This window comes from Camelina sativa, chromosome 7 (genome assembly GCF_000633955.1).
Source record: "Camelina sativa cultivar DH55 chromosome 7, Cs, whole genome shotgun sequence".
In the NCBI taxonomy this organism is placed as follows: Eukaryota; Viridiplantae; Streptophyta; class Magnoliopsida; order Brassicales; family Brassicaceae; genus Camelina; species Camelina sativa.
This window is the reverse complement of record NC_025691.1, coordinates 1,670,043-1,685,571: the sequence shown is the minus strand read 5'-3', so window position 1 is coordinate 1,685,571 and position 15,529 is coordinate 1,670,043. Positions and strand designations below refer to the sequence as shown.

Genomic DNA, 15,529 nt, shown 5'->3' with positions numbered 1-15,529 from the left:
TACGGGTCGGGAGTGGACATGGGGCCCACTAAGAGAAGGTTGGATGCATGGTTATCTCTACAAGTGAGGAAGGCGGAGCCAATCTTTTCTCCATGGTTGGTAATACACTATTGTGATGATACATTATTGATTAGTATACTTTTTAACAATAATTGATTATTATACTATGTAATATATTTTTTATTTGAAATATTTTTTGAGCCAATAATTTTTGTAATTAAAAAAACTATGCAAAAGTGAAAGTAAAGAGATATATAATAGTTGGCTTAATGTCTTCATATAGACATTTTTAGGAGGTGGTAACAAATATATTTGTAACATACAATATATTTGTAAAAAAATACACTTTTAATGGTAACATACATTAAAAATTTGTAAATAGATATAAATCAACGTATTATAGCCAAAAAAATTAGAAATAACGAACAACAAATTTTAATATATCTTTGTTAAATTTAATTTTATTTACAAAATTTTAAACCCGCACTTCGGGCGGGTCCTTATCTAGTAAAATATAAAGTAAAAATATCATTTTAGTTTTTAATTTAGAAAATCAATCTTTTAGAGACAAAAACAATATTCTCTAAAACATCAATCTATGTGAGATAGAAAGAGTAGATTGTTTTTTTTTCTTTTCTCAAAGTATATTGCACCTTGTTTTACTATATATTTAAACTTTGATTTACCATTATTATTATTTTGTTTTGCGTTGATTATTTAAGTCAAAAGTCAAAACCATCTCTATTTATTTAATTTTGATTTTGGAGTTTGAATTAACTTAAATGACTATGATGTCAAGTGCCAACATGTGTAATAACTAAATCGCTGATTTTATGCTGATTGACTGGATTGTTTTTTTAATATCTCTCCCAAATTGTTTTTTTTACAAAGTAGAGTTTGTGTACATGGTATATGTTTTTTTGATTATGTAGCATACTATTAGACATATTTTAAAATATATGAGAATTATTTACTAATTTGAGAATCAAGAGGATGTATTCAACTTAACATTTTAAGTGATTTGTGTAAAAGTTATAAATCCTATGTTATTCAATCATGGATTTTAAAAAGTCTCATGAAATCCACTGTTATTCAACTGATGATTTAAAAATCTACTTTGAAATCCACTGTTATTCAAAACAGTTTTGTGGATTTGGATTTTAATAAGTTTTAGGGATTCTGGAGGATTTTGGAGGATTTGTTTAGTTAAAAATACAGAAATACAAATCTCATGGTTTTAGGTGGAATTTGAAAGAATTTTACCATAAATCATAACAACTTCCCTAAAATCTATCAAAATTCCAAATTTTTTAAATCCTATCAAATCCTCCAAAATTATTGTTTCAATACACCCACTAAATGATGATAATAGTAGAGATTTTGTTTATTGATAAATAAATGGGTCAAGATTTGTTTTTCAAATCAGGTGTAAAACACTGACTATGTATATTTCAAAATCAAATAATGAACCAAAAATTTGTACTTAAAAAAAAATAGTCAAAGTTATTTACTCAAACTGTTAAAAATATATGATTATCTACTATCTATGATCTAGCAAAATAAGTAATCTGGAAAGTAGAAAAAAAATCTGGATTTTATAATTCAAATATGCAAGAAAAAAATGGAAAAAATTGTGTCAACAGTAAAAAATACTGAGGCGCGTTAAGAAAAATAAAAAACAATCTGAAACATATACCGAGGTTGCAGAGCAAAAGGTTAATTTGACGCAGATGGCTTATTGTCTATAATTGTGTACCATTGTTACCCCTGATTTTATACGAATACGCTCAACGTGAACGGAAGGGTAACACAGTAAGTTTAAATGTAAAGCAGCTCTTGCAGCAGTTTAGCTTTGATGCCTGGTTTTTTAAAACTGAATCTGACGCTTAAACTGGCATCATGACCCGGACCAGCATCGGGTGGCTCGACTCTGTCTTGACTACAAAATATAGGATGTAGACTTTTTATTTCTTTTTCAAACATAGGATGTAGACTTGTTAATAGATATGAGTCTAACGACCAACACAATATATATAATCCAGTGTCTAACAGCAAGTTCAATGGTAATTTTTAATCGATTGTTAAAGAATGTTTATGATTAAAAATAAATTAAAACACATTAATAATGCTAAAATCTATTCTAAAAGTTAAGCATTTCTAGAATCGTTTAGGATCGTATATGTGTCGCTCTGTCATTGGTCGGGAAAATTAACAAGAAAAAAAAAATCGATTTCTAAATTTTTTCTTCCTCTCTTTCGTTTCTTTCGAGCCGATCCGTCGAATTGAGAGAAGAGATATGTCGGAAATTGATTTCTAATCCGCCGTTATCACCATCCAAAGGACGCCAGTAACAACTTCGGCATGATTCCTCAACCGCAAACACCAATCGGAAAGTTAAAGAAATCGATGAGTTTGGTCCAAGGACGCTCCAATCTTATCCCCATGGTACGCATATCTCTGATTTGAAGTGTAGATCTTTACTATCTTCTGAATTAGTAGAAATTAGAAATTTAGGATTTACTGATTGGGTCTTTGTTTTTCGCTGTAAATTTGTTTGATTAATATTGGGTCTTTGTCGATTGGGTCTTTCGATTGGGTGTTTGATTTTAGCAAGTTCAGGATGTGACTTTTATCTCTTCCTCTACTTCTTCTTCGATTACTTTGTTTGAAATTGATATCGAGTTTTCATGTTCTATGGTTGGAGCTCGGCCTACTGCTGAAAACTTGGTACCTATTCGTTTAGTCATTCAATCTTAAAGGTCAGCGTTACAAAGATGCTTTCACTTGGAACCCTGCAGGTATCTCTATCTCTCTATCTACACAAGAACCGCTTTGTTCTATTATATGTGGGTGATTCACTGATTCTTGTTTTTTTTATAATCGATTAAGACCCAAACAATGAAGTCGTTGTCTTTGCCAAAAGAACTGTTAAAGACTTGAAACTTCCCTCTACATTTATCACTCAGATTGTCCAATCTATTCAGGTTGTTTCAAAGACTTTAAGTTTTTCTTCTGCTATGTTTTTTGTCGTTAAGCTCTTTCACTTGTCATAGAGATGGATGATATATCGAACATTTTAGGTTACCACTTAGTCTTTTGTTAGTTACACCTTCGACTTATTGTTTCTAAATCTTTAGGTTTAACTCACAAGTAAGTTTCTCTCATACGCATTATGTTTTGCTGCCTTTAGTCTTTGAAGAAACTTTTTCTTGCCGCTATCCAACTCATTAGTAATATCCTCTGGCTGATAATTACTAATTGAATACCTTGTATCTGCAGCATTCTCATTTGGGGAATAGTGTGTAGCAAGAACATTACCCATAAGCAAATGACCTCGCAGTACAAAAATCCAAGGGTGCTTCTTTTAGCTGGATCTCTTGAGTATCAGAGAGTTGAAGGCCAATTAGCATCCTTTAACACGTTGCTTCAACAGGTTGGTGTTTTACTGNACAACTTCCCTAAAATCTATCAAAATTCCAAATTTTTTAAATCCTATCAAATCCTCCAAAATTATTGTTTCAATACACCCACTAAATGATGATAATAGTAGAGATTTTGTTTATTGATAAATAAATGGGTCAAGATTTGTTTTTCAAATCAGGTGTAAAACACTGACTATGTATATTTCAAAATCAAATAATGAACCAAAAATTTGTACTTAAAAAAAAATAGTCAAAGTTATTTACTCAAACTGTTAAAAATATATGATTATCTACTATCTATGATCTAGCAAAATAAGTAATCTGGAAAGTAGAAAAAAAATCTGGATTTTATAATTCAAATATGCAAGAAAAAAATGGAAAAAATTGTGTCAACAGTAAAAAATACTGAGGCGCGTTAAGAAAAATAAAAAACAATCTGAAACATATACCGAGGTTGCAGAGCAAAAGGTTAATTTGACGCAGATGGCTTATTGTCTATAATTGTGTACCATTGTTACCCCTGATTTTATACGAATACGCTCAACGTGAACGGAAGGGTAACACAGTAAGTTTAAATGTAAAGCAGCTCTTGCAGCAGTTTAGCTTTGATGCCTGGTTTTTTAAAACTGAATCTGACGCTTAAACTGGCATCATGACCCGGACCAGCATCGGGTGGCTCGACTCTGTCTTGACTACAAAATATAGGATGTAGACTTTTTATTTCTTTTTCAAACATAGGATGTAGACTTGTTAATAGATATGAGTCTAACGACCAACACAATATATATAATCCAGTGTCTAACAGCAAGTTCAATGGTAATTTTTAATCGATTGTTAAAGAATGTTTATGATTAAAAATAAATTAAAACACATTAATAATGCTAAAATCTATTCTAAAAGTTAAGCATTTCTAGAATCGTTTAGGATCGTATATGTGTCGCTCTGTCATTGGTCGGGAAAATTAACAAGAAAAAAAAAATCGATTTCTAAATTTTTTCTTCCTCTCTTTCGTTTCTTTCGAGCCGATCCGTCGAATTGAGAGAAGAGATATGTCGGAAATTGATTTCTAATCCGCCGTTATCACCATCCAAAGGACGCCAGTAACAACTTCGGCATGATTCCTCAACCGCAAACACCAATCGGAAAGTTAAAGAAATCGATGAGTTTGGTCCAAGGACGCTCCAATCTTATCCCCATGGTACGCATATCTCTGATTTGAAGTGTAGATCTTTACTATCTTCTGAATTAGTAGAAATTAGAAATTTAGGATTTACTGATTGGGTCTTTGTTTTTCGCTGTAAATTTGTTTGATTAATATTGGGTCTTTGTCGATTGGGTCTTTCGATTGGGTGTTTGATTTTAGCAAGTTCAGGATGTGACTTTTATCTCTTCCTCTACTTCTTCTTCGATTACTTTGTTTGAAATTGATATCGAGTTTTCATGTTCTATGGTTGGAGCTCGGCCTACTGCTGAAAACTTGGTACCTATTCGTTTAGTCATTCAATCTTAAAGGTCAGCGTTACAAAGATGCTTTCACTTGGAACCCTGCAGGTATCTCTATCTCTCTATCTACACAAGAACCGCTTTGTTCTATTATATGTGGGTGATTCACTGATTCTTGTTTTTTTTATAATCGATTAAGACCCAAACAATGAAGTCGTTGTCTTTGCCAAAAGAACTGTTAAAGACTTGAAACTTCCCTCTACATTTATCACTCAGATTGTCCAATCTATTCAGGTTGTTTCAAAGACTTTAAGTTTTTCTTCTGCTATGTTTTTTGTCGTTAAGCTCTTTCACTTGTCATAGAGATGGATGATATATCGAACATTTTAGGTTACCACTTAGTCTTTTGTTAGTTACACCTTCGACTTATTGTTTCTAAATCTTTAGGTTTAACTCACAAGTAAGTTTCTCTCATACGCATTATGTTTTGCTGCCTTTAGTCTTTGAAGAAACTTTTTCTTGCCGCTATCCAACTCATTAGTAATATCCTCTGGCTGATAATTACTAATTGAATACCTTGTATCTGCAGCATTCTCATTTGGGGAATAGTGTGTAGCAAGAACATTACCCATAAGCAAATGACCTCGCAGTACAAAAATCCAAGGGTGCTTCTTTTAGCTGGATCTCTTGAGTATCAGAGAGTTGAAGGCCAATTAGCATCCTTTAACACGTTGCTTCAACAGGTTGGTGTTTTACTGTTTCTTTATGATGAACTCTGATTAACAAAGTTGATCAAAACTGATTTTTTTTTTTTTTTTGTTGGACAGGAAGATGAACATATGAAGGCGGTAATAGCAAAGATTGAGTCTCTTCGTCCTAATGTTATGCTGGTAGAGAAAAGTCCTTCTTCATATCCCCAACAATACCTTCTAGAGAAGGAAATTTCATTGGTGTTCAATGTGAAAAGGTCATTGTTGGACTGTATTTGCCCCAAATTGTACTTGACATATTATACTTTCCAAAATAATTTTTTAAAAAATTTAAGAACCCAAAATTAGGATCTACCATTGGAGCATACCATTTTACAGTTTTTTAAAAAAGTTTTTAACTTCATTATTTCTAATTATTATAATTAAAAGCATACTTAAAATCTTTTTTTAACACTCCACCGTTGAACTTGCTCTAAGGGCACCTCCACTAGGGAGTACTCATCAGATGACTCATCAATAAAAAAATTAATAAAGAGATGAAACAGAAGAAAAAAAGAAAAGAACTGATACTCAAATTGCTTCAGGAAGAAACGTTTCTCAAGTAAAATTGACAGGTGTCATCTAGTTAATGGTTACCATTAAAATAATATTTTTTATTTATTTAAAGCAATCATCTATCATTATTCGGGTGGCGATGGTCTAAGTAACTCTACTCAAAAAGTATAAATTTGTTCACAAACTTAAAATACTTAAGTGGCCGTAATAGAAGAGGATATCTAAGGAAAATCAAATACTAAAAGAAAGATGTGTGATGTTTTTGTATTTTATAGGTTTGAACCATAGTTTTTAAGTTTATTTTGAGTCTTTTATTGACTCAAAGTATGCTTTTAGAGTATTTTTAGTCTTTTATGAGTTTGTACAAGTTCTAGGTTGCTTTTGAAGGAAACTGAGTGTTTTGGGGATGAAAACAAGCATCTGGAGCCATCTTGGTGAAGACTGATCAGACTAGCAAGCAGATGGAGCGAACACAGAAAAAAGTATCTTTGATCGGCTAGTCCACATTTGGGATCGACCAGTCCCGTACCCGAAGCAACTTTTTCTTTTTTGTTTTAAACCGACTTTTAGGGTTTTATTTTGATATTTAAGTTAGAGGCTCGGCCTCCAGAGACATAAGCTTTATTTTTTTGAGACTATTCTGTATTGAGAGCTGAAGGGAGAAGATCTCTAATCTTTCTTGACACTTTGGAGAAGATTTCTAAACCCTATTTTCTATTCTTTTGCAATTCAATTATGTTATCTTCATCTTTGATTTGTTGTTTCTGTTTCTCCATGTCTGAGTAGTTTCTCAATTGGGTTTAGGGTTTTAGAAGGGTTTCTATGATTAATTGATGCTAGGTTTGTTAGATTTGTTATTGATCTTATTGTTCTTCATCTATTGTTGTTTTTAATGCTTAAGCTAGATTGATCACCTAGATTAAGATCTTAGGTTTAATTCATCGTGGCAACAAAAGTGTTGTTGAGTTGCTGGAAAAGAACATAGGTGAACAAGGTGGACCTTAGCCAACGGAAGTTGAAGTTGAGGCATCTTGTGAACTAATCAAACCTGAACCTATTAATGTTTGCTTGATTTGCTGGATTCAAACGGAAGTTTAGGATTTAATAAATTCATTGCTTAGATAGTTATCGCTGCGGAAGTAGGATAGCTTTACAAACATGATTTGAGTTCAAGAATTGTGTTTAATGCATCCCTATCTAATCATCTAAATTCGTGATCATAATCCTTAATGATTCCCTGCACCCAATGTTTTCTCTTTTGATTTAAAACACTCTTTTATTTACTGCTTTGTTAGTGATTTTCAAACACAAACTTCTTTTGTCTTAGCTATATTTGATCTTGATAATTTCATAGTGAAATTGCTTGGTCTCTGTGGATTCAATCCTAAAGTGTTACAACGATACCACTAGATCGTGGTGGAGTACACATTGGGTTTTAATTGACCTCTGATCAATTTGGTGCCGTTGCCGGGGACCAAAACGATTGCCTTTGAGATTCTAGATTTAAATTTAGTCTAAGATTTGTTTTATTTTTATTTACTAATTAGTTCTTTTGTTCTTTCTCTTGTGTTTCAGGTGTATGCAAACAAGAAGTCAAAAGCCTATTGATTTGCGTATATTGCGTAACGAAGAGTTAGCACGACTTGAACGGGAAAACAGAAAAACAAAAGCTGAACTTGATAAGATGGCGGATGGATAGAATGCAGATGGTCGTGAGCCTAATCCTCCAGCAAGGCAAGCCACCTTGAGGGACGAAGATGCTCACAACAGGCTATTTGCGAATCGGTCTGCCATTCAACCTCCTGCTCCTGCGAGACAAGACTACGAGATTAAGCATAGTCTCATCAATTTGGTTCAAAATCGTGTGTATAATGGATTAGCCTCAGAGAGCCCTCTAGACCATATTGAAGCTTTTGAGAGATTGGCTAGTACTACGAGGTCTAATGGAGTTCCGTATGAATATCTCATGTTGACTTTGTTCCAATTCTCCTTAGGAGATAAGGCTTTGCGATGGCTAAATCTCTTGGACCGAGGATCACTTACCACTTGGGAGCAATGTAGAGCAGCATTTTTGAACCACTTCTACACTAAGTCACGATCAGCTATGTTAAGGAGCAAGATTACTACCTTCTCACAAGGTGGTACAAAGTCTTTTTGTGAAGCGTGGGAGAGATTCAAGGAGTATATGAGGGATTGTCCTCATCATGGCTTTTCACAAGAGAATCTTATGAACTTCTTCTATGGAGGAATTGACCAGAAGTACCAGATGGCACTCGACACTGCCAGCAGAGGAGATTTTTCTACTAACATTGCCGCTGAAGCAAACCTCTTGATCGAAAACCTTGCAACGAGTAACAGCAATCATAGCCATGAGTATGATTGTTTTGTGCATGTTGTTAACTCCGTGAATACAGATGTTATTAAGAGTCTCACTGCCGAGGTAGATCTTCTTTTGAAGAGAGATCAGCAAGCTGTCAACATGTGCGACGGGCAGATGGGTGTGTATCAGCAAGTTGGAGTAAATTCAGGTTTTGAGGGGACAGAGGAGCTGAACTATGTAAGAGGAAAAGGGAACTATCAGAATCATGGGTTTAATCAGAATTATAGAAATAATCCTAATCTCTCCTACAGAAGCACCAACGTTGAGAATCCTCAGGATCAGCTGTATCCTCCACATAATCAACAAGGTAACTTCCCGCAAGTATTTCAGAACAAGGGTGCTGGATTTAATAGCTCAAATGTCCAAGGATACCACGCTCCATCTGCAGCTCCACAAGATAACAAACTCGAATTGATGATGCAAGTACTGCTGGACGGCCATAAGAAAAGTTCTGATGAGATTAATGTCAAGATTGATAGCATGTACAATGATTTGAATAGGAAATTTGAGAGGTTGAGTTCACGTGTTGATTCCATTGATAAGAGAGTCTCTGCTATTTCTTCTAGATCTAAGAACAAAGATTCATGCAATGCTATAACACTCCATGGTGGAATCGAAGATGGGCTGAGTTGTGCTGTGATCAACTCACGTTTGGCTTCCTCAGAGACAGGATCGATCAGTCCTGAGCCTAGACCGGCCAGTCCCATCCATTCTGATAATTCGAGTCTGATTTCTAGAGAAGTTGGATCGACCATTCCCCCTATAGATCAGTCGTTCCCATCAATAACGCAGAACCTGTCTTGGAAAGTCTCAGATCGACCGATCTACGTCCAGACCGGTCAGTCCCTGTTGCAGGTACGGGAATACCCAGCTCAGTTGTTCCTGATGCAGATGCTAGGGAGTCACTTCTTGTGGAACCAAATCCCAATAGGCCACAAATTCCTTTTCCAAGAAGACATGTGAAGAAACCTCTCGATGAAACGAAGTATGCACGATACAAAGAAGTTATAAGTGAGTTCGTCGCTGACATTCCCTTTACAGAGGCAGTAAAGCATATATATTTGTTAAGAAGGTTTACAATGATGTTGTGGTTGAAGAAAAGGATTTGGTGAAGGTTAAGGCGTTCTTGGCTCGAGAGAAGAACATTCATGCTCCAGCTTTGAAAAGACTACCCAAATTAGAAGATCCAGGAAAATTTGTTGTTCCATGCTCCATCTTAGGAGTGAACTTTGAGGATTCCCTTTGTGATATTAGATCCAGTGTGAATGTAATGTCTAAGGCTGTTGTAGAGAGGTTGGGTATTGCTGATATGAAGGCTTCTAAGGTCTCTCTAAAGTTTGCAAATGTTGTCACCACGACTCCACAAGGCTTCATTAATAATTTAGATGTTCGAGTTGGGAGTTGCTTGGTTGCTACAGAATTTCACGTTGTGGAAATGAGCAAGGGTTCTGAAATGCCTTTGATTCTTAGGAGACCTTTCCTAGCAACAGTGGGAGCAGTTGTTGACTTGCCTAATAAGAGGATAACTTTCTCTAACATTGATGATAAGGTCTTCTACAACGCAATCACTGCAAATGAGGCTATACGACATGGCTCTTCTCTAGTTGTAGAACATGAGAAGAAGGTGGATGTCATGATAATGGGAGAGAATAGTGATAAGAATGAGGTCGAAGAAGTCCTGGATGGAGACATTCATTCTCCTGGGAAGAGGTCTAAGAAGGTTAAGAAGAGAGACAGGCAGAAGATAGAGAGAGCGATACGAGATCTTTGTGTAACCTTGGTACCCCAGAAATATGTTAGAGACACCATTGAGTACAAGGTGAAGTGTAAAGGAATATCTCGGCCTTTCTCTAAAGTTAAAGGCATCCTCACTCCAGAGTTTAAAGAGAAAGGCCAAGAAGCAATGGATGATATGCTGAAAAAAAATCTGGAGCTTAAGCTGACGAATTGGAGAACTTGTTCTGATATGAGTTCTCATCCTCCTATCACTTGACATCTGAAACCACGGTCAAGCTATAGACCTTAAACAAGCGCTTATGGGAGGCAACCCATGGGATTTGTGCTGGTTTACCCTTTTATTTCTATTGGTCTTAGGATTTTGGTTTTGTTTTTAGGATTTATTATGGTGAAATCACGTCCGGTGTTAAGTATTTTCAGGAACAGATTCCAAACGCAGAAGATGCAAAAAATTTTGTTCCAGGAGCTTAGGACCGATCAATCCTCCTTAAAGATCGATCGATCCCGGTGGTTTTCTACGGGTGTCTTTAAGTTCAGTAATGTTGCAGATCGGTCGATCCCACCCTTAGACCGATCAGTCCCCACCCTTACCAACACCATTCCAACACCAGATGCGAGATCACCGGTTTTTGTTTCTTGTCCTTACTTTTTCTTTTTCATGTTTTCTTATTTTCTTTGTGGGATTCATTCTTTTCTTGGCTTTGCTTTCAAACCGGGACGGTGTGAAGTAAGTCCGGGGGAGGGATGTCTCCAAGTTGCTAATGTCGTTTTCTTTGGTTGTTTCCTTTTGATTTTTCGAGTCTTTGAGTCATTTTTATTTTATTTTTATTGAGTCAAAAATGTTGGGAAACTATGATCATTTCAAGGAATCTTTTGCTTTGAACTAACACTCTTATGATTGCTTTAGTACTTTCGATTTTAGAATGAAGCTTGGAATGAACATGAGCAGACTCAACACGCCCCAAAAGACCCTCACAGAAGAGGACATTAAGTTGATCCACCATTGTCTCTAGCTTTGAAAGGACTAAACCGAATTTAACTTCTTGCCTTGGGACTTGGTATACATCGGACAAGACTCCTCCCTTAAGCCTTACAAGACATGCATATCCTCATAAAGTATGCGTCCCCTCTCTCTTCCCTTCAATACTAAATTAAAAAAAAAGAGAAAAAGTAAAGAAGAAAGACAGAAGAAGAAGAGGATATAGGTAATAAAGAAGTGAATCGAGAGTTGTGCGTAAATCCGTGCATCCTTCGGAATTCATGGAAACATGTCCGCAAGGAAAGAACAAAGGATTGATAAAAAAAAATACAATGATACCCTAGAAAATTAGGGAAAAATCGATCATTTGGAAGTGAGAAAAGAGCAGAGGAAATGAAGCATATGAAGGAAGTCTTGGGCATTAAAAAGTTGAAGGAGTCAATAAGTTCGGTGATCGATATTCCCTTGGTGAGACCACACAATTTCACTAATCTGATTTAGAGAGACAACAATGGGGATACTGAAGGTTCTTTAAGGTAGTGGTGTTCAGAGTAGGGAGTGTTGATCCTAATCATGGGCAGAGTACAAAAAGTAGTTTTTGATTTGATTTGATGAAGAGTGCAAAGCAGCGGTTCCCAAGAATATGTGAGTTTCCATTTTCAAACATTTTCTCTGATCCTGAGTTTTTGTCTGTTCTTGCTTGAGGACAACCAAAGATTCAAGTCCGGGGGAATTGATGTGTCTTGTATTTTATAGGTTTGAACCATAGTTTTTAGGTTTGTTTTGAGTCTTTTATTGAGTCAAAGTATGCTTTTAGAGTGTTTTTAGTCTTTTATGAGTCTGTACAGGTTATAGGTTACTTTTGAAGGAAACTGAGTGTTTTGGGGATGAAAACAAGCATCTGGAGCCATCTTGGTGAAGACTGATCGGACTAGCAAGCAGATGGAGCAAATACAGAAAAAAGCATCTTGGATCGGCTGATCCACATTCGGGATCGACCAGTCCCGTACTCGAAGCAACTTTTCCTTTTTTGTTTTAAACCGACTTTTAGGGTTTTATTTTGATATTTAAGTTAGAGGCTCGGCCTCTAAAGACATAAGCTATTTTTCTGAGACTATTCTGTATTGAGAGCTGAAGGGAGAAGATCTCTAATCTTTCTTGGTACTTTGGAGAAGATTTCTAAACCCTATTTTCTATTCTTTTGCAATTCAATTATGTTATCTTCATCTTTGATTTGCTGTTTCTGTTTCTCCATGTATGAGTAGTTTCTCAATTGGGTTTAGGGTTTCAGAAGGGTTTCTATGATTAATTGATGCTAGGTTTGTTAGATTTGGTATTGATCTTATTGTTCTTCATCTATTGTTGTTCTTAATGCTTAAGCTAGATTGATCACCTAGATTAAGATCTTAGGTTTAATTCATCGTGGCACCAAAAGTGTTGTTGAGTTGCTGGAAAAGAACATAGGTGAGCAAGGTGGACCTTAGCCAACGGAAGTTGAAGTTGAGGCATCTTGTGAACTAATCAAACCTGAACCTATTTATGCTTGCTTGATTTGCTGGATTCAAACGGAAGTTTAAGATTTAGTAAATTCATTGCTTAGATAGTTATCGCTGCGGAAGTAGGATAGCTTTACAAACGTAATTTGAGTTCAAGAATTGTGTTTAATGCATCCCTATCTAATCATCTAAATTCGTGATCATAATCCCTAATGATTCTTGCACCCAATGTTTTCTCTTTTGATTTAAAACACTCTTTTATTTACTGCTTTGTTAGTGATTTTCAAACACAAACTTCTTTTGTCTTAGCTATATTTGATCTTGATAATTTCATAGTGCAATTATTTGGTCTCTGTGGATTCGATCCTGAAGTGTTACAACGATACCACTAAATTGTGGTGGAGTATACATTGAGTTTTAATTAACCTCTGATCAATGTGTAGCTGGGTTTACAAGACAAGTTAGAACTTTTGGTGGTTTGTATGTGAATGAGAAGGAGACATTGCTTATGTTGTTGCCCTAAACATATTTCTATATATATTTTTAAGAAAACCAAAAACAATAATAAAAAAATAGAAAATCATTGTAATTGGACATTGTAATAATGGGAGACATGTTTTTTTTTCTCCAAGACAAACAAGAAACCTCCATGTGAATTTCCACCACCTTGTTGTATGTCTAACACCATGTATTCTCTAGTATTAAACTATTTCTTTCTGCTTTTTTTTTGGTTGTGTTTTAGGAATTTAAAATATAACCAAATTGCCTTAGTTTAATCAACTCAATATCTCAATATATAGGGTGGATGAATGGCTAGAGGATGGACACATCGACCGTGTGTTACCTGCATACAATTTACTCGTAATTCGGTTTCACGAATAGATATACTAATTTGGTTAAGTTGATATAATTATATATATAAAACAATTAAAAGTCAAATATAAGGAATGTAAACTGATTTATATCAGTTAAAATATCATGATATAGATACCTAAACAGCATATTATACAAAATGAATAGACCAAATAATTTTGAAAATTTGGATTAGGGTTACAATACATTCGAAATCAACTAAGATTTACTTTAGTATTTAACAAAAAAAAGATTTACTTTAGTAACTTCACCACTCATACACACCTTTTCTCACTCGAAACTAGTATCGAAATAGAGAGCTATGGTATATACTTTTACCCAAAAAGTAGTATGTTTCTTTTTTTTGTTCGTCTCACATGTCATTGTCAAGATGTCATATTTGCAAATTCACTCTCACTTTCACTTTCATATGAGTAGGATTTTACTAATTTCCCAAAATAAACCGAAAGTTCTCAAAATAAACGATAGTCTCCTGTGCTGATCTTTCGATTCACGGGCAAAGTTTTCTTTTCTTTTTTATTAAAAATTTTCACTTTGTACGTTCAGAAAATTAGGATAATGGGGTTAACTTACAGGAATCAGGTCATATCATATCATATCCAAGTGACAATCACAAAACAAGGACAACGTAATGTCAAATTTTGGTTGGTTTATCACTAATTATCAAAACTTAGGAGACACATATTACAGCACAAATAGTAAAATTTGTGTCGCTTTGCTATAGAGAATAAATACAGTGACGGCGGAAACAAAACAAAAATAAAAAGATAGTTATAGATTCTATGATCTTATAATTTGTCAATACAACAACCAACATAACCATGTAGTATTAACATAAATTATTTGATTAAACTGTATAATATGAGTGATTGACACATTGCTAAACCTAAAATAATTTTAAAAAAATCTAGAAACAGTTGACATAATAAAGCAAGTAGACGAACAAATCCGACCGCCGCATGGCACAGCGACTACTAGACTAATCAAATCACAGTGTAGTTCCTCTTTAAAATGATCTATCTGATAACTAACTATATATAGGTTACGTCACATAAGCTATGAGCCGGTGAACCAATGTGGATATAGTTCTAGAACCATGTTAATAATAATAATAATAATCATAATTAGTTTTCATTTTTTGTTGACTACTAAAAGGTTTATCTTTCGATCCATTGTTTTGCAATGCAATATAATCAGAGTCAATAATAATTGTATGTATTTTATATTTTCAGTATCATTAAGCCATTATGTTGAACTAAATTCAACGATTATGATCTACTGGTCTATAATAAGTGTTTACAAGTTATAATTTTTTGTTGACAAGAATTTGTTTGAAAATTATATTTCAACAAGTCATCTGAACAATGTAGAGATTTTTAATTTTTTAATACAGAAAACTTTAGTTTTTGAATATATATATATATATATATATGGGTAATTGGGCCTGGCTTTATAGAATACAAGCAAAAACAAATACGGTAGTCTTATAACGGGCTTTATAGAACAAATTGGAGAAACATTACTCTATGGTATTATTAACTAATCATGGGCCTTAGTCTATAAATAATTTGGTAACTAAATCATGCTTACTTAGGGAATAAACCCAATCAAAATATACCTTGATTAAAGAGGTCCGTATATAAATAATAAAGAGCTGACCTGACGTGATTATATTTATTTACACATATAAACTGTGACAATCGCAGTCGAAGTTTGAGATATTCAATCATAAACTCAAATCCCAAAGTATAATCTCTTCCTCTCTGTAAGTATCTCCAATCTTTTTTATTTCGTTTATACTACTTAATAACCTTGCTCGATTGTCGATTCCTTCAGAAGGTTTAAACACTATTAAGTGGATTACCACTTGTGCAGCAGAAAAAAAATTAGGGTTTTGTGTTGGGATTTGGTAAAAATCGTTTTTTTTTTTTTTT

The 15,529-nt window shown here is 34.4% G+C and overlaps 2 protein-coding genes across 2 annotated transcripts in view; both read left to right on the top strand.

Annotated features, from left to right (window-relative positions):
- Positions 8,397-10,503, top strand: LOC104704179. Its single transcript, XM_010420308.1, has 3 exons — positions 8,397-9,348; positions 9,402-9,495; positions 9,552-10,503. The coding sequence occupies exons 1-3, from the start codon at positions 8,397-8,399 to the stop codon at positions 10,501-10,503; spliced, it is 1,998 nt and encodes a 665-aa protein (XP_010418610.1).
- LOC104699834 (autophagy-related protein 8g-like) overlaps positions 15,262-15,529 on the top strand; it is a 1,961-nt gene continuing 1,693 nt past the window's right edge. Inside the window, exon 1 of the mRNA XM_010415233.2 lies at positions 15,262-15,360. The gene's annotated coding sequence lies outside the window, so the exon portion shown is untranslated. The remainder of the gene's footprint in view (positions 15,361-15,529) is intronic.